General features: G+C 41.0%; 1 protein-coding gene across 1 annotated transcript in view; it reads left to right on the top strand.

Moving 5' to 3' along the window:
* The window catches only part of LOC105188104 (ankyrin repeat domain-containing protein 50), a gene marked incomplete at its 3' end in the record, with an annotated part of 526,622 nt that overhangs the window by 470,837 nt on the left and 35,065 nt on the right, over nucleotides 1–20,720 (top strand). Inside the window, exon 7 of the mRNA XM_025301288.1 lies at nucleotides 4,707–4,953. Coding sequence (XP_025157073.1) covers nucleotides 4,707–4,953 — 247 coding nt within the window. The remainder of the gene's footprint in view (nucleotides 1–4,706; nucleotides 4,954–20,720) is intronic.

A 20,720-nucleotide genomic window follows, 5' to 3' on the forward strand; every position in this document is an offset into this window, starting at 1 on the left:
TTTGCAGTTAAAGTTTGGCTCGCGGAGCCGTGCCACACATAGGGCGCAAGTTACGACACTCTTTCACGAAGCGGCGTGGCTGAGCAGACAGAGGTTCCCGCGCCGCGAACACTTTTGAGCCGACAACGGCGTTCGAGTCCCGCCGACGACTGGTTCGTTTTTTTTCGTATGTAAAGACATGTAATAAATATTTTTATATTGTTCTTATGTATAATTCCTTTTTTTGTTTCTACGCTATTAATCAAGGCTAATTAGGAGAGTCAGGTCTTTCAAATATGAACACAACTTTTTTATTAATTACAATAAAATGTTTTTGTCCGTATCAAAACACATACACACACACACACACACACATAAGACAAATATAAGGCACACAAATGAAAGTTATGTATTATAAAATGTGGTCATGCAGTCGCAACTCTGCGGATGGAATGCCGTATAAAAGCATGTAAAACATAATAGTTTTTTGCACCAACTGCACGTAATAAACGCATAATTGTTTGCACAAATACACTTTTGACTATGTATAGTTGGTGGAAAACATATTTGATTAACGTTGTAAAATACCTCGCGACTGTCAACAAGACTGGACGCACACCACGCATATTGGAGCATAAAATTGAAAACTGATGCTAATAACAGATAGTGTGTGAGTGATTGTATACGAATTGCATCAGCGCGAGTGTTCAAATTTATACTTTCGTCGCCGGTATATAAAGAAGGACAGTTCTGTATACGCTTTATAATGATTTTGACCTGTCTATAGAAATAAACATCGCACGGTTGACAAATTGGCGTACATTTTGGTGGTATTATTTGTAGGTTACACGTTGGCCTATTGTTATTATCGCGAAATATTTCGTTATACATATGGATATTCTTTTGTCCTCCCCAAGAATCAACAAGAAATAAAAACTGATGATTACCAACGTACGGCTTGAGAACCAGTTTCAAATATTGCTGATAGAGAGACGTTGTTAATTTCCCTGATTTGGAGCAGACTGGAACAACATTTTTACATAATAGCAATAACGCATCTACCTCTTTCTGTACCCGGACTCCAAATGTGTTGGAAGTCTCTTGTAAGCAAACGAACACTTTATTTAATAGCTTGCCCGATTGTGTGACAGAATATTGTGCAGTATAAGAGTGAGTCACTTTGTTTAGATCGCCGATATATAATTGTACGAATTTTTCGCCAGTATGCGTGTACGTTCGTGCAACATTTACGCGATATTCGCAGCCCATTTGGTCAGAATTTATTATGAAATCCGGGTCGTAATCCGGTGATATACTTCTAATTAATTCTTGAAAGTGTACAGCGGATTCCATCACAGCTTGCGGTGATATTATTTCTCTTTTTGATAAATACCGAACAACTCGACGGTTAGAAATTTTGTATTCACGTAGAAATGATGTTAACCATGTGTTCGATGCTACAAAGCGGAAAGCTTTGTCATGTTCTTCGCTTTCTTCTCCTTGTTTGTCATATTGAACGGCTGCAGCCATCGTCCACTGTTGAAGGAGACGTCGTGTAACAAGTTGCCTTTGCTCTCTTGCTTCCGTAAACCGATCATACACATTCCGTTTTATTAATTGCAGCTTATCCAAATAATTTCCACCAGATAAAATGTATTTGCGGAAGCGTGCAACTTCACTGTGATAATGCAAATGCAAATGCTTTAAACTTGCTTTGTAACGTACGGAAGCTCCAATTCGGATGTTCGTTTGCGGTCATAACTATTTTCAATTTTACGTCATACGGCACTAGATCCATCGCTGCAACTTTTTACAGAGGTTCGTAGTCTTCCGTTCTTTGACTCGTATGAGGCTTGTCCGAAGAAGACGATTGAACATCTTCCATCGCATCTTCTTCAATCACGTCTTCTCCTTCTGCTATATAATATTTCACCTCATCTGATATTTTATGTTTTCCGAACAGTTTAATTAATTTTTCAAACAATTTTCCGCCAATTAATTTCGAATTTTTTGATAATTTTCTTGGCGCTTCATTATTAATTAAATTAAATTGTATCAGAACATCTGCAAATATGAATTCAATATAATTGATATTGTATACAAGGCCAATAACAATACGTACAAATATATCTTTCCATTGCTCACACATTCAATATATTTACCTCGAAGATATTCTATTGCATCCGTCAACTCTTCTTTCGTAATATCACATTTTGCTAGATTTTGCACATAGCTGATCGTTGCTTCATCTACAAACGTGATTTCGATTTTTAACACGAGTTTTTCACTGTTCACGTTACGAAGATTGCCCAGAGAACGAAGCGAGCATGTCACAAAACATGAGAATCCCTCTGCGAGAAGGGGAAAGGGAAGAGGGTTCCTTTCCATTTGTAACGGTTCTAACGGCTCTCGGGTTTCTCTCACACAAAATAATCACTGTCTGGCCATTTCTTTCCCATACCATACGAAATATTTATACGAAATAGATTTACACGAAAAATACATTTTATTGTAATTAATAAAAAAGTTGTGTTCATATTTGAAAGACCTGACTCTCCTAATTAGCCTTGATTAATAGCGTAGAAACAAAAAAAGGAATTATACATAAGAACAATATAAAAATATTTATTACATGTCTTTACATACGAAAAAAAACGAACCAGTCGTCTGCGGGACTCGAACGCCGTTGTCGGCGCAAAAGTGTGCACGGCGCGGGAGCCTCCTAACGTAGACGGACAAGCACTTGGAAATCGCGAGACGGTGGCTAACTGCTGCCGTTCTCTCGAAACAGAAACTTATTCTAAGTCGGCACGGCGGCTAACTGTTGCCTAACGTCGATGGACGAGCACTGAGAAATCGCGGAACGGTGGCTAATTGCTGCCGTTCTTTCGGAAACAGACACTTATTCTAAGTCGGCGCGGCGGCTAACTGCTGCCTAACATCAACGGACGAGCACTTAGAAATCGCGAGACGGTGGCTAACTGCTGCCATTCTTTCGGAAATAGAAACTTATTCTAAGTCGGCGCGACGGCTAACTGCTGCCTAACGTCGACGGACGAGCACTTAGAATCGCGGAACGGTGGCTAATTGCTGCCGTTCTTTCGGAAACAGACACTTATTCTAAGTCGGCGCGGCGGCTAACTGCTGCCTAACATCAACGGACGAGCACTTAGAAATCGCGAGACGGTGGCTAACTGCTGCCATTCTTTCGGAAATAGAAACTTATTCTAAGTCGGCGCGACGGCTAACTGCTGCCTAACGTCGACGGACGAGCACTTAGAATCGCGGAACGGTGGCTAATTGCTGCCGTTCTTTCGGAAACAGACACTTATTCTAAGTCGGCGCGGCGGCTAACTGCTGCCTAACGTCAACGGACGAGCACTTAGAAATCTCGAGACGGTGGCTAACTGCTGCCATTCTTTCGGAAATAGAAATTTATTCTAAGTCGGCGCGACGGCTAACTGCTGCCTAACGTCGACGGACGAGCATTTAGAATCGCGAGACGGTGGCTAACTGCTGCCGTTCTCTCGAAACAGAAACTTATTCTATGTCGGCGCGGCGGCTAACTGCTGTCTAACGTCGACGGACGAGCACTTAGAAATCGCGAGACGGTGGCTAACTACTGCCGTTCTCTCGAAACAGAAACTTATTCTAAGTCGGCGCGACGGCTAACTGCTGCCTAACGTCGACGGACGAGCATTTAGAATCGCGAAACGGTGGCTAACTGCTGCCGTTCTTTCGGAAACAGAAATTTATTCTAAGTCGGATCCGTGTGGATCGTATCGGTGGAACGCTAAGCGTCCGTTTAGCGCGTGCCGCCGGGTCTTGTAAGATTTTCCCGGTGATGCGGTATGGTACTTGGAGAAATTACTCACCGGCATTTGGCCGTGCTTCCCGGACTCTCTGTTCGCTTTACTGATCCTGGTTCTACTCAGTCCTCTCGTCGGGTGCCTCTTCTCGCCAGGGAGCTCTGTTCGGAAGACTATCTCGCTTTGAGACGACGACTCTCTCGATCTCGGTGAAAGAACGAGTTATATACCCTTAAAATCGAGAGTCGAGAGCGGAAGGGGTTATCCCCCCAAATTTCCGCGAAATTTGCGCATGCGGATTTTGAGATTACCCCTTTTCGCGTCTTGATCCCGATTTTTCCTGAGCGGGCGAGCGATTGCTCGCAATCTTTCGGCGCTCGAGCCTTATTGCCGCAGCACTGATGGTCGGTGCGGTGCGGGGATGGTAGTGGCAGTGTTCGATCGCGCGGCGACCGATCGTCGTCGCCGCGCGATTCGTAACGGAGACAAGGGACTCCTTGTCCCACGTTATAAGGATTCAAACAAAAGTTGTTCAAATTAATTGGTAGAAAAAGATAATATGATAAAAAAATTGGAGTTCCATTTAAAAAAAGTAATAATCAGTGAATATCTCAAAAGGAACGTCATCTGTAAACAAACTGTTTTATATCCCTCTTGAAACCATGCAATTTTTGTCTGGTACATTTTTCTCTGAAATGCTTCATTCTCGAGATATAAGTTTGTAACTCTTTAATTGACTCATGTATTGTAATATGATATTATATAACATAAAAATAGATATAAATAGATACACATATATTGTGACATTTAAATGAGAAAGAAATATTATTTTGTTAATATGTTAACTCGTATATAATTAATACATTAATATAATAATTTAATAATCCACAAAAGTAAAGGAATGCATTTTACATTAAGGCCTAGATGAACAACATAGGGATAATTCTGGTTGGACACCTTTACATTATGCCGCATTTGAAAGTCATATTGATGTTTGTGAAGCATTACTGGATGCTGGTGCGAAAATTGATGAAACCGACAATGACGGAAAAAGCGCACTCATGCTTGCAGCGCAGGAAGGACACACATCGTTGGTAGAAAAGTTACTAAAACAACATGGCGCCCCTATAGATCAGCACGCCCATGATGGCAAAACGGCAATAAGGTATTATAATTATGATTTAACATATTTTGCTATGTCTATAATACAATATATTGTACAATAATCTATTATTGATGTTATGGCTGAATTTCTGTAAACCGATATCCCATTATCGTGAATTTATTTAATTCTTTATATCCTAAATTAATTTACCCAAGATCTTATTAAATTTTTGCGTATTACTAATAACTCTTAGCATTATAAACATAAGAAACAGGAAAATAAATTTTGTAACAACTCAATGATTAAATTTTGACGTGGTATTTGTAAGTACCGACAGGAATGTAGGATAAGACACGAGAAAAAGGTTCAAGAGCGCATATATAGAGCGGTACTTTGAAGTACCGTCAGGATATAAAGGGTTAATAAGGGTTAATAAGGGACCGCTATTATACAGCGTGTCCCAAAAGTAACGGACAACCCTAATAACTCTCTAGTATTGAAGTTTCAAGGAAAATAATCTGAATAAAAGTTGTAAGGATTTAAGAAAGCTACCTTATGATGATCTTAACTTTGACCTTGACCTCTATTTTCAAGGTCATTTGAAGGTCGACTTGCGTTTTTTAAATAGGAACCTTCATTTTTTATTACATTGTTTTTTTCTACTAGTTAATTTGAACAACTTTTGTCTAAAATATTTTTCTATTCGTCTAATATTTTTTGAGATATTTGAGGAAAACTTGATAACTTTTTCAATATTTAACTTACAATATCTCGCTAACTATTTGTCGAAAGAAAAAATGATACTAGATTTTCTCGCTTTATTTAGTCTCAAGAATATATTGCTACAATAGCGCCTTGACTTTTATTAACTTACCGATTTTTGGAAATTTCAAAATCATCAAATTAACAAAAATCAGGGCGCATTTATAACAATATATTCTTGAGACTAAATAAAGCAAGAAAGTCTAGTACCACTTTTTCTTCCGACAAATAGATAGTGAGATATAAGTTAAATATTGAAAAAGTTATCAAGTTTTCTTCAAATATCTCAAAAAATATTAGACAAATAAAAAAATGTTTCAGACAAAAGTTGTTCAAATTAACTAGTAAAAAAAACAGTGTAATCAAAAATAAGAATTCCCATTTAAAAAACGCAAGTAGACCTTCAAATGACCTTGAAAATAGAGGTCAAGGTCAAAATCAAGGTCATCATAAGCTCACTTAAATCCCTACAACTTTTATTCAAATCATTTTCCTTGAAACTTCAATATTGAAGAGTTATTAGGGTGGTCCATTACTTCTGGGACACCCTGTATATAAGGTATAATTAAACTATCTCAATGCTAATTTTGTAAATATAATTTAGGCATTGAAAAAAAGATGTTTAATCTATATTTCGTTGTTTACGTAAACACTTAACAGTTGCTATATTATTCAGCAATAAAATTTGCAGATCACTGTTGCGAAAGTTAAGTATGATATAAATGAATGATTGTTCGTTATTTCAAAAACAGGTGACACAGAATAGTTATTAGAGACCGAGAGACCAAGGGCCTTATTCTTGAAACTATGCAATACAGGGTATTCGAAAAAAATGAGAACCCGCTATTATCTCCAGAAGTGCGCACTTTCACGGAAAATGACTCAAATAAAAGTTATAGGGGTCATAAAGTATTATCTTTTGGTGACCTTGAAATTGACCTTGAGGGTCATTTGAAGATCAACTCGAAATTTTCTAACAGAAATCCCAATTTTTTATTACACCGTCTGTTTCTATCAATTAATTTGAACAACTTTTGTCTAAAATATTTTTTTATTTACTTAATATTTTTTTAGATATTTAAAGAAAACTTGATAACTTTTTCAATATTTAACTTACGATATCTCGCTAACTATATGTCGGAAAAAAAAGTGGTACTAGACTTTTTTGCTCTATTTAGTCTCAAGAATATATTGTTGCAATAACGCCTTGACTTTTGTTAACTTTTTTTAACTGACTTTTGGAAATTTCAAATCATCAAATTAACAAAAAGCAGGATGCTATTATATTATATTGTATATTGTGCATGCAAGTTTTCTCGCGACTAATATCGCATACGTGATATGAAAAGCGTTAATTGCTATTCTCAACGTAAAGCGGAAATGGTGAAGCGAAATTTGTTGTACATGATAATCTTACAGCGTTGCCAAGTTTAACATAAATATCTGCACCAATTAAAATTCAACTACGAGAGTAGATCAATAAGTACCCGTGTTTGAAGACAGATAGCGTTGTTGAGGGAAGTTGGCATTATCATCGTATACTACTGCCCTTTAAACGTGCCATATAAAAATTTCAGACAGATTCATAGGTTATTTTTTATTTGACAGCCACATATATTAAATGTGTTTGGTGGTTTTCGATACGATGGAAAAAGAGCAATATCGATTCGTAATTCGCTTTTTATTTTTGGATGGAAAAACGTGCGAAGAAATAGAAGCGAAGTTGGTTGCTGTCTATAGAGACCCTTCACCATCTATGAACACCGTGAGATATTGGTTCAACGAATTCAAACGTGGCCGTACATCTGTTTCTGATGAGGAGTGGCTAGGCCGCCCGGCAGACGTAATTACTGAGGAAATCGTTGAAAGGGTCCACGACATGATTCTCGCTGATCCCCGAACGAAAGTGCGCGAAGTAATAGAGGCCGTAGGCGTGTCGGACGGAACAGCAATCAATATTTTACATAAGTTAAGAATGAGAAAGCTGTCGTCCCGATGAGTGTCGCGATTGCTCACGATGGACAACAAGCGGATACGGCTGTCAATTTCGAAGCAGTATTTGGACCTCTTTAAGCGAAATCCACAAGAGTTTTTGTGTCGAATCGTCACCGTTTATGAAACTTGGATCCATCACGCTAGAAACCAAGTAATAGTCAAAACAATGGACTTTTCCGGGCGAATCTGCTCCGAAGAAGGCAAAGACAGTCCCATCGGCCGGAAAAGTTATAGCTACGATTTTTGGGAATTCGAAGGAAATAATCCTCATGGACTTTTTAGAAAAAGGAAGCACGGTCACGGGGCAGTACTACAGTGAATTATTTGTCCGATTCGACGAGAAATTGAAGGAGACATGGCACCAATTGGCAAAGAAAAAAGTGCTGTTCCACCACAACAATGCACCAGCTCACTCATCCGGAATCGTTGCGGCCAAATTGCATGAATTGCGCTACGATTGTTGCCGCACCTATCGTACTCGCCCGACCTGGCTCCCTGCTACTTCTTTCTATTCCCCAACATGAAAACGTGGTTCGCGGGGAAAAATTCACCTCAAACGAGGAGGTCATCATCAAGACAGAAGCTTATTTTGAAGAGTTTGACAAATCGTATTTTTTAGAGGGGTTAAAGAACTGGCAGGGACGTTGGGAAAAGTGTATCGTCCTAAAAGGGGATTACGTTGAAAAATAAAAATAAATTTTTATGAAAAACTTTATTCGTCTTCATTCCTAACACGGGTACTTATTAATCCACCCTCGTATAATGGAAGGAGAAAACTCAACCTTAACTAATTGTATATCAATCTCAACAACAATATTATTAAAACAGTATTATTAAAATAATTTAACGAAATAATTTGATAAGTAAACCGTTAGTACAATAGATAGACAAATCGCTAACAGATTTGATTATAATTTTGTAATAAATGAAATGTTATTTATGACCAAATAAAATTCGTGTATAACCAGCTACTTCCATAAATATAATTTAATTTTACAAGTAAACCTCGAAGAACGTTAGACACCGATTTGTCTTCAATTTTTTACAGTTAGTTTTTAATATCAAAGTATGAAGAAATGTATGTGGTCATTTTTAACCTAAATTGATTTTTCAAATCTTTTAATACTTTGAAGTTTGCGCAAGTATTTTATATACAGGATGTCCGGTAATTATCTGCCAACCGGAAGTATGAAAGTAGATTGGGTTAAGCTGAAAAGAAAAGTAAAATACAATTTTGCAAGAATCGCAATAATTTCGAATTATCGATTTAATAATACCGAGTTATTAATGACAGAAATCTGACGAGTGAGTGCGCTCCGATAAGGACGATTAGAAGAGCGTTGCAACCTCTCGGACCATCGTATGGCCCATTCGACCAAACAACTGTTGGAGGCGTGCGGCGAGATGTAGGTGCAGAGAGATAAAACACAAATAGCGATACGTTGTCCTTCCCTTCGCCACGCACTGGCTATAGTTGCTGGATCAATTAGATCATGCTGTGGCCCAAGCGGTTGCAACGCTTCTTCAATTATCTATGTCATCACATACCCACTCCTCGGATTTCTGTTATTAATAACTCAATAATTATTGCGATTCTTTCAAAATTGTACTTTTCTTTTCAACTTAACCCAATCTACCTTCACATTTCGGGTTGGCAGCTAATTACCGGACATCCTGTACATTTAAGGCCCCTGGGTACTCGCTGCGGCCATATTGGAATTATGGTGTCATAAACGAGAAATGACACGCTGAGAATTCTTGCGTGTTATTTTAAAATAAAAAAAATAATAAAAAAATAAAAGAAAATAAAATTTCTCAAAAACGACACTTGAAATGGTTCAGTACACTTGTAAAAAGTTCCGAGTTCTCTCCTTTTACTTCAACGGTTAATACAGAGCCGTAAAATAGACCATGAAAAGAGGCCTACTCACACGAAAAAACGCGTGGTCTAACAGCTGATGAAACGAGTACAAATTATGTTCCCACACATATTTCACAAAAGCTGAGAACTCGGAATTTCCTACAGGTTTCCTAAATACACAGTCTGTCCCAGATACGATGAGACTGGTTCCATCAAAGTTCTTACCGCAGCGATATCTATGAATGAATGATGGTAGGTGAATGTTCAACCCTTCATCTACTTAACCTCAAAATTTGAGCGAATTCGGTTGATATTTCACTGTGGTTTGACATTTTATGTAAAGTCACTTTGTGTACGTCGGTCGGAAGACCAACTTTTAAATTGGGTAAAAGTGGTGCAGAAACGTACGAAACGCTAAAAAATGTATACGGGGATGAATGCATGTCCCGTGCACAGGTTTTCCGTTGGTTTGGCCGATTCCGTGACGGTCGTGAGGACCTTGCAGACGATGACCGAGCACCGCCGCCAAAAACCACTCGCAATGAAGAAAACATCGAGAAAGTCAAAGAAATTCTTCGAAGCGACCGCTGTGTCTGCCCAGATATTATCTGGGAGTTCTACAACGATTATGGGCCAGAATTCGACGAGTTCGACCGGAATATCGAGAGCCAGGCAGTTGGTTTTTGTTGCACGATAATGCACCATCGCACAAAGCCATCATGGTACGTGAATTCTTGACCAAAAAAGGCATCATTGTTATCGATCATCCACCGTATTCATCTGATTTGGCTCCGTGCGACTTCTGGCTATTTCCCAAACTGAAAATGGCGATGAAAGGAAATCGTTTCGATACTATCCCGGTCATCCAAAAGACTTCGACCGCCATACTAAAGGCCATTCCAGCCGATGAGTATAAAAAATGTTTCGAAAAATTTGTTGAACGTTTCCAGCGCTGTATTGACTCAGAAGGAGACTATTTTGAATAAACAAGAATAAAAAATTAAAATAATAAACGCTTTGTATTTTTTTGGACCAGTCTCATTGGATCTGGGACAGACTGTGTATATTACACGTCACATTTCACTACAACGAATAACAGAAAAATGGCACCGAAGAATAAATTAGGCCGTCAACATGTCACTTTTTCATGCCTTTTAGTTCAGCGTTTTGCTGTGAAAAGCATGTAACATGACGGTATTCTTGAGTTCTTTTCCCTGCTGTGTCCACGAGTAAGATAAGTTAGACAAAGACGGACAGCGAATCTATGTCTGTCTTTGTCTCACCACTGGATAGCTGACAATTGTAGCGGCTGACACGTGCCAGCGGCGATCTCATCTCTCATGATCCATTTCTTATATGCTCCTCCTTCCACGCGATGCTTTAGAGCCTGCATATGTATAAGGTATAACAGCAACATACAGATCAGTATGACGGATTGCTTATCCCTATTCGGCCGATAATGCAGAGGTTGCCGAAAACGTCACTCGTTGACTTTGTTAATAATGATATTTGCAATGTTCTCAGTTATGACAAATGCAACTACCTTTGCACTGTTATCATTATGAGAGTTTATTGACCGTTTACCGACAGGAGGCAAACTTCATTGCATTAAAAAAGATGTTTAATAGATGAAACTGAGAAATAAATATTACTGAATTAAGCAGAATAAATAAGAGTAATACTTAAAAAATAAATAATACAACATATTTCCTGGTTTCGCATAATTTCTTAATTGCTTTTTTACGTTGAAAAGTTCGACAGAAATTGGAGATTAGAAAGAACGATACAGAAATATTTAAAAGTCTCATATACTGTATTTCATCCATATTTCTACAAAAGATCGCTTTTGCAAAAGTATGAATGGACTAGAAACACAGTATAAATATCGGTTGCAACTTAATCGACCGCAACAATCAAGCTGCAAAAAGTTTCGAAAAATAGGCCCTAGTTTCGATAAATGAGGTGTCAAGATACAAGACTATAATGAACTGAAAATATGTCGCTTAATAGTTGCGGTCGATTAAGTTGCAACCAATATTTATATTAGGAGTACAAATAAGTTTCCTCCGTTTGATAAAAGATGGCCCCACCAGAAGGTTGAAATTGTCAGATGTAAAACGTAATATCGTAAGTTTGGACATCTGGTAACAACATAACCTAGAAGTATTAGTTACTCCGATCAGCATCATATAATTTTTTTCATGAGAAAATGTCCAAGTTTTGTGCCGAATAAACGTCATTTGCGGGAACTTTTGATTTACTTCTTTAATTTGAAGAAATCTGCAGCTGAGGCGCATCGATTGCTTGTAGAAGCATATGGTAGACTGCTTTAAGTGAGAGAAGTTGTCGTGAATGGTTTCAAAAGTTTAAAAACGGTGAGTTTGACACAAAGAGTTGGAAGACAAAGAACGTAGTGGAAGGCCGAAAGTGTACGAAGACACGGAATTGGAAGCATTATTAGAGGAAGATTCGTGCCAAACGCAAGAAGAACTTGCACTTACATTAGAAGTGACTCAACAAGCAATTTCACATCGTTTAAAATCGTTGCGAATGATTCAAAAACAAGGAAATTGGGTTCCATATGAACTGAAGCCGAGAGACGTTGAACGCCGATTTTGCACTTGTGAAATGCTGCTTGCCAGGCATAAAAGAAAGGGTTTTTTGCATCGTATAGCCACTAGTGATGAAAAATGGATCCACTCCGATAACCCAAAGAAGAGAAAATCATGGGGACCATCTGGCCATGCTTCAACATCGATAGCCAAACCGAATATTCATGGAAAAAAACTCATGCTGTATATTTGGTAGGATCAGTTTGGTGTCGTGTATTATGAGTTGCTCAAACCGAGCGAAACCATTACTGGAGCTTTCTACCGAACACAATTAATGAGATTGAGCCGAGCACTCAAGGAAAAACGCGCCCATTACTACTCCAGGCCCGACCAAATTATTTTCCTACATGACAACGCTCGGCCATATGTTGCAAAACCGGTCAAAACCTATTTGGAAACACTTAATTGGGAAGTCCTACCCCACCCGCCGTATTCACCAGACATTGCCCCTTCCGATTATCACTTGTTCCGGTCGATGGCACATGGTCTGTCTAAGCAGCACTTTACATCATATGAAGATACTAAAAATTGGGTCGATTCGTGAATAGCCTCAAAAGATGAAAAGTTCTTCCGACGTGGTATTCGAATGCTGCCAGAAAGATAGGAAAAAGTAGTGGCTAGTGATGGACAATACTTTGAATAAAACGTAATGTACCGTTCTTTCACAATAAATTTCTAATTTTTGATAGAAAACAGCGGAAACTTATTTGTACTCCTAATATTTCTAGTCCATTCATACTTTTGCAGAAGCGATCTTTTGTAGAAATATAGATGAAATACAGTATACATATAAGACTTTTAAATATTTCTGTATCGTTCTTTCTAATCTCCAATTTCTATCAAACTTTTCTACCTAAGAAAGCAATTAAGAAATTATGCGAAACCAAGAGACATATTGTATTATTTATCTCTTTAAGTATTACTCTTATTTATTTTGCTTAATTCCGTAATATTTATTTCTCAGTTTCATTTTTTAAATTCATCTTTTTTAATTCAATGAGGCTCGACTTCTGCCTGTAAACGGTCGATAAACTGTCATAACGATCACGGTGCAAAGTTAATTGTCATAACTGAAAATACTGCAAATATCATTATCAACAAAGTCAACGAGTAACTTTTTCTGCATTATCGTCCAAATAGGGACGAGTAACCCGTCATACTGATCTGTATGTTGCTGTTATACTCTGTATGTGTATTATTATAGCTCCTTACGTCATTTTGTATTATATGACATGTAAGTCAATTTTTTTTTTATCACGGTGGGGAAACCTTCATGGGTACCCTCACCTCTCGGGGGGGGGGGGTGAGAGTTATGCCGGACTCTTACCGGCTAAAACCCCACCGGGATGCCTTCCCTCGAGGCTCCTAACCGAGGCGGCCGGAGGAACTGCACTAGTATCAGTCGATTCTCCGACCGCCCCGCTCCATGGCCCTTAGGGCCTTCCGCCTGGCGCCGCACTGCGCTTGCGCAGTCCGCCCCCTCTCTCCCTCCACCTCGATGTTCTACCCTGCTCCCCCTGGTCTCCCGCGTTTACTCACGGGGGGCCTGGTCATTCGCACGGCCGCTAAGTGGGGTGGCCGAAGCCTCCCCCTCAGCAGCCGCCGACGACCCCTCTTTTGCAGGCGCTACTGCGCCCGCCTCCGCCGTCTCCCCGACGGCATCCTCCACCTTCTCCGAATTTGGAGGACGGCACCTACGTCGACGTCCACCACGTCGACTTCCGCCGCCTCCGACTCGGCACGCCGCCAACCAACAGATCAAGCCAGCCATCTTATGGTCGGCGGCGCGCGCTATCTCCTTACACTCCGCGCAGCAAGGGCGCTCAGTGCACCGCTGCGCGGTATGTCCGCCCCGGCCACACCTAAAGCATGAGCCGCTCGGGTCAATTGACGCGGAGCAGCTCACACGGGTGTGGCCGAGGCCCCAATACCTATAACATTGGGATGGCCGGGCCAGCCGCATCTCAATGCGGACGGTCGACCACCCCAATGTAAGCCAATTCTACAGAGAGATAATGTAATATAATGTAATATAATGTAATATAATGTAAGACATTATATTATGTTTTTGTTGTACGTTATCATATATATCACGTGTAGTAAAAAGATATCCATTATTTTTGCATGAAATTGAAGGCTTTAATTACCATAGTTAGAATGATCCGATTTAGATCAAATATGCGCCGTTTTGTTCGATAACTTGTTGCCATTTTGAAGGTAATTTCATTATGCCTCTCTCATAGAAGCCCTCGTCCCTATTGGCAAAAAATTGAGACAGTCGATTTTCACAAGCCTCTCTTGAAGCGAATTTTTCACCAGCAAAATTGTTCGCCATGGACAGGAACAGATGGTAATCACTTGGTGCCAGGTCCAGACTATAAGGTGGATGCATAAGAACCTCCCAACCAAGCTCCCGGAGCTTCTGGCGAGTCACTATCGATGTGTGTGGCCTGGCGTTGTCCTGATGGAACACAATTCCTCTCCTATTGGCCAAAGCTGGCCGCTTCTGGGCGATTGCTTCCTTCAGACGGTCCAATTGTTGACAGTACAGTTCCGAGTTAAGAGTTTTGCCGTAGGGGAGCAGCTCATAGTAGATAATTCCCTGCCAATCCCACCAAACACACAGCAAAACCTTCCTGGCCGTCAATCCTGGCTTGGCCACCGTTTCCGCCGGCTCACCGCGATTCGACCACGACCGTTTTCGCTTGACGTTGTCGTAAGTGATCCACTTTTCATCATCAGTGACCAACCGCTTCAGAAATGGGTCGATTTTGTTGCGATTCAGCAGCGATTCGCAGATGGAAATTCGGTCCATGAGGTTTTTTTTCGTTAACTCGTGTGGCACCCATACATCGAGCTTCTTTTTGTATCCAGCCTTATTCAAATGGTTCCAAACGGTTTTTTGTGCAATCTTTAGCTCTTGGGCAATCGAAACAGTGCTTACATGACGGTCGGACTCGACAATGTCCATGACTTTATCGATATTTTCGACAATTGGCCTTCCAGTGCGTGGTGCATCTTTGACATCGAAATTACCGGAACGGAATCGACGAAACCAAAATTGCGCGTGATTGGCTGTTACAGTATCAGGATCATAAACACTATTCACATTTTCAGCCGCCTGGCTTGCGTTTTCGCCTTTATGGAAGAAAAACTATAAAATATAGCGTATTTTCTCTTTGCTAGTGTCCATCTTTGACGCGCGTTCAAATAAAACTGAGTCAACTAATCACAAAACTGTCACAAAAGTTTTTTTAGTACGAAATCTCATCTTTCTAACGCCATCTAGTGGAATCCAATCGGACTTATACAACGCGAGATACAGATAACTAAAGCCATCTATTGGAAAAATAATGGATTTCTTTTTACTACACCTGATATATATATATATATATATACAAACATTAATATTAAATTTAAAAAATATAGAGGAAAAAGGAAAAGACTACACTCCACAGTAGCTAGAATCGAACCAGGATCGCTAGCTTACTAATCAGATGACTAGGCTACTTCACCATTAAACTTCTTGTTCATTGATATGTTATGATATTAACATTGTGACGTGCCGATTTTGGCTCGTCGCTCGTCACAAGAGGCGTAGGGCCTTCGAGAGGGTCCCGGGGGCGTCGCGCTCGCTCGCGGCCGTAGGGCGAGCTGCGTTCTATCGATACTTTGTCGCGGAGGCATTTCGTGTTGGCGAGCGATCTTGTACCGAAAAGTGCGGGATGGCCTTTCTTCTTTTTTTGTGTAGTACTCCCGCGTCCCGACAAGGTGTGTGCCCCTAGCGCCGTGGGTAGCCTCCGACCAACAGGAGAAGCAGACGAAGGAGATCCGGCCGGGAATGAAGGATTGGAGGACGCGAGGAGCCGCCGACGGGCGAACGGAGAGATATCTTTCGCAGGTGATGTCTTAGTTCCGCTAAAGGCTATCGTTTACGAAAAATTTGGTCGTTATTATCGTACCGCTGCCGATTTATTTTGTGTGTTGTCGATAGCAAGAAAACAAACAAGGGATCGGCACATGACAACAAGGAGCCGGATCACACAGGAGATGCTCGGAAAGAGAGAGAACGACACATGACCACGTCTCGACATCGCGTGATCACGGAAGAAAAAAACGGAGCCGGGAATGGAACTGGGGCAATGTCCCCGAGACTGGCTGGAAAAACCGACACTTCTGGCGGAGACGCGAAGCGAGAGCTAACGAGCGATTTTAGATTATCGAAAAAGAGATATCGAGCAGGTCCTCCCAAATTATCGTACCTCTAGTGTCGGGGGTGTACCGAGAGTAACCCGTACGGCTCAGTGCCCTGTCGAGGGCAGTGGTTAGTGCCCCAAGCGGATCTTTGGATATCGAGAGAGAGAGAGAGAGAGAGAGAGAGAGAGAGAGAGAGAGAGAGAGAGAGAGAGGGAGAGGGGGAGAGAGAGAGAGAAGGAGAGGGAGAGAGAGAGAGGGAGGGGGAGGGGGTAGAGAGAGGGAGGGAGAGGGAGCGGGAGAGGGAGAGGGATAGGGGGGAGAGAGAGAGAGAGAGAGAGAGAGAGAGAGAGAGAGAGAGAGAGAGAGAGAGAGCGCAGGAGAGAATAGACGCGTCGCGGCTGGAGTAAGAGCGTAGGAAGCGAGGAGAGAGAGAGAGAGAGAGAGAGAGAGAGAGAGAGAGCGGAGCGAAGGAGCGGAGGAGAGCGACGACGACGGAGGAAGCTGCCGAAGGCGTTCGAAATTGTAAGAGTGCCTTTTTGTGATTGCCCCAGTCTCGTATTCGTGAACCGTGGCGTGGCAGGACTGATCGGCGGCTGTCGGATGTTCGGGTTTGGGAAATTGGATGTAACGTTCTTGTCTACCGAAGTCGTCCGGTAGTTTGTTCGCAGGGCCCGGGGAGCGGAAAATCTCTCTCTCTTGTTCGTGGGTGTCGGCCATGGCCGAAGTCGCGGATGTTAATCGCCGCGGGAGTTAAAGAACGTTGTCGTATTCGCCTCACCGTCGGAAGTTGAGCGAGCATTGTCGATTTCGGCGTAACTTTCTTTTGGATTGTCAAGCAAGCTAAGGCACAGATTACATACATCATTTTACAACAAAAGGTGTTTTTTCCTTGTATTTGCCGAGAATTATCCTTTTCCCGGAAATCCTAGGACTAAGAATCCACTCCCCCCTCGGACTGTAAGTACCAGTGCTGTCGGACTCGTAGGCGATCGTATTCGCCTTGCCGCCGCTTATCGTTTGTGTTGGTGGGCACGCGGAGCGTGCCTGACGCCCAACTGTTCGGTGAAATTTGGTGAAGCGGTGGAAGGCGGACTGAGAGATCGTCGCGACATTTTGCTCGCTTCCTAGGCGATAGGTCGCAACATACATGATCTAAGAACAGATGTGTACAATTATTATATATAATTATTATGTATAAATTGTACACATATGCGCATACGTATACAGGTTGTCTCATAATTGTAACACATTAACTCCATAGGGGCGTTGAGCTAAGCAAGGGGAACGAAAAAGTCCTCTTCCATTTAGCGATATCTCATATAGTTTTTTAATAATAACCGCCTAAAGTTTGGCGTTTATCATGGCTTATAGACGCTCTGCAGCGAGCCGTGTGCGAGGCTGAGTGATAACGCGTCTCGAGTTGACTATCGTGATGGCGTCTCGGCGCTTTGACGTCGCGCAACGGCCAGCGCAAGCGGCGTTACTGCTTAGCCTCGACGCACACAACTCGCCGCGCACCGTTTATAGGCCCTGATAGGCATGACAAACGCCAAACTTTAAGCGGTTATTACTAATAAACTATACGAGATATCGCTAAATGGAAGATAACTTTTTCGTTCCTCTCGCTTAGCTCTACGCCCCTATCGAGTTGGTGTGTTACAATTTGGGACACCCTATATAAGCATGCTTTAATTTGTAAAAAGTGGGCGTACGTTAGTTTCGATGCGTCATTGCCACGACGTCCTAAACCATCAAATGCTTTCCTATCTGGCTAAGGACCACAGCTCCCATTGTCGTAGCGCCTTATTAAGAGACATGGCAGTGTCTCGCGCCAAGTGCACGTGAGAACGACGCGCACGGGCTGCGAAACCAGCCAGGTCTCTTTACGCGAAGCACTTAGTTGATCGAAGGCAAGATTATCGTACCACCCAAGCGGCTAATCTGGTCGAGTTCTAAGTGAGCTCAGTGGATTCCTTGGGGTCGACTTACATAACATACTATTTACGCGAATACCTTGCGTTACGCAACGTAAGTTAATCCTATGACAACATACAACAAAAACGTAATGTAATGTAATTATATTACTTTACGTTATCTTTCTGTAGAATTGGCTTACATGTCGCATAACACAAAATAGCGTAAAGGACTACAATAATATACATACATACGCGGGCTCTAAGGCATCACGTGAAAGGAGGAGCACATAAGAAATGGATCGTGAGAGATAAAATCGCCGCTGGCTCGTGCCAGCCACTACGATTGTCAGCTATCCGGTGGTGAGACAAAGACAGACATAGATTCGCTGTCCATCTTTGTTTATTTTATACTACTCGTAAGCATACAATAGAACCTACTCGCATTTACCATGCAGTGAATATGTAGTAGAAGGTTTTCATTCCTGCCGCTTACATTGCTGCTCCACTGTCAACTATACCATAGGATATTGCCACAGGATTAGCTTACGTGTCGCGTAACGCAAGGTATTCGCGTAAATAGTATCAGGCGTTACGACAACGGGTGTGCTGTGGTCCTTAACCAGATAGAAAAACATTTGGTCGCTTAGGATTGTGGAGTTCTCGACAAAAGGACCAGGAGCCTTAAAACAGTATTTTTTTAGAACAAATCTCGATTGTTCGTTATTCACACACATATGTCGCTGATTATGAATCAAACCCATTTTGCAAAATTCAAAGTGGTACATCCAATATGGCCGATTGTTGTAAAAATATTCGGTTAATGGTAAATTCGGTGTTGTACAGTTTTTGAGGTCACTACGCAACATATGAACTTATTTTGTCGTCAAAATATGGTCAAAAATAACTAAGAAATGTTTTAATAAATCAGGTAAATTTATTCTTAAAAAATACTCTTTTAAATATGTATATATATATTTTTTAATTAAAATATTACAACTGGGTTATAACTCATCAGTAATTCCTATCCTATTTATATCAGTCTATCCTTCAATCTTTCACATCAGTCTCTCACTTGGTAACAATTTTTAGATCTCGCATTTTACGAGATCTTTTACGTATCTAAATTTTATATGCGATGTTAACTTCCGCATAATTTACCCTACTCGATTTGTCAAACTACGATATTTATTATTAGGTTGTCTAAAAAGCATTGAGCCTTTGGAGGTCAAAATTGAGAATACATTTATTGTTATTTGAAAATAATATTATGAAACCATATATGCACCATTTTGTTCGATGACCTTCTGCCATATTTCCGGCAACACCATAATCCCGTTGCTATAGAACTTCTGTGGTTTCTGGTCAAAAAATTGTGACACGTTTTCACAGACCTCTTTTAAAACTAACTTAACCATTCAAGGAGTTCTGCAGAGACCGAAACAAATGACAGTCTGACAGTGCCATGTCCGGGCATCCTATACGGATGCATTAAAACCTCCCAGCCAAGTTCTCAATTTCTGACGGGTCGTTAAAGGTGTGTGCGTTGTCAGCATGGTATACGACACCCTTTCTGTTGACCAGTTCCGGCCGTTTCTTTTGAATTGCTAGGTTGCAATCGCGCTAATTGTCGATAGTACAGGTCCGAGTCTATCGTTCTATCTGGCAGCAGCAGCTCGTGATGTATGATGCCCTTCCAATCCCACCAAACACACAGCATAACCTTCTTGGTGTCAGTGTGGGTTTTGCCATAGACTGTGGAGCTTCTCCTCGCTTCGATCACGATCTTTTTCGCACATTGTTGTCGTAGGTTAACCACTTTTCATCACTCATGATCAACCGCTTCAGAAATGGCTCGATTTCGTTACGTTTCAGTAGAAATTCGCAGATAGAAATTCGATCGAGTAAATTTTTTTGAGTCAGATCATGTGGCACCCAAACATCAAGCTTCTTTTTGTAGCCAGCTTTCTCCAAATGGTTTAACATTGTTTGGTGATGGATGTTTAGGTCATTGGCGATGTCATGACTGTTTACATGCCGGTCTTGCTCGACTTTTGCCAGAATATCATTCATTTTTTTGTGATCGGTCGCCTACTGCGAGGAGCATCTTGGACATCGAAATTTCCAGAATGAAAGCGGCTGAACCATCTTTTTGCTGTTGCTTTTGATAACGTATCCTGCCCATAAACACCACAAATTTCTTCACGGGCCAACGCAGCATTTGCGTCTTTATCGAAATAAAATTGTAAAATGTAGCACAGTTTTGCGGAAAGTTCACTCATCTTCACGGCGCAATATCTTACGTGATTATAAGAATTTCAACACTTTTTGTACATCCACTAGCTTCAATTGTCAGCTATCAAATGACGTTAGGCTTAACCCGCTGCGACTCATATACCCTGAGATTTTGGACACTAACGCTATCTTGTGCGCAAAAGGTTCAATACTTTTTAGACAACCTGATATATACGAATGTCTCGTGAAGTT

This window comes from Harpegnathos saltator, unplaced genomic scaffold (genome assembly GCF_003227715.2).
Source record: "Harpegnathos saltator strain DR-91 unplaced genomic scaffold, Hsal_v8.6 scaffold409, whole genome shotgun sequence".
Taxonomy (NCBI): Eukaryota; Metazoa; Arthropoda; class Insecta; order Hymenoptera; family Formicidae; genus Harpegnathos; species Harpegnathos saltator.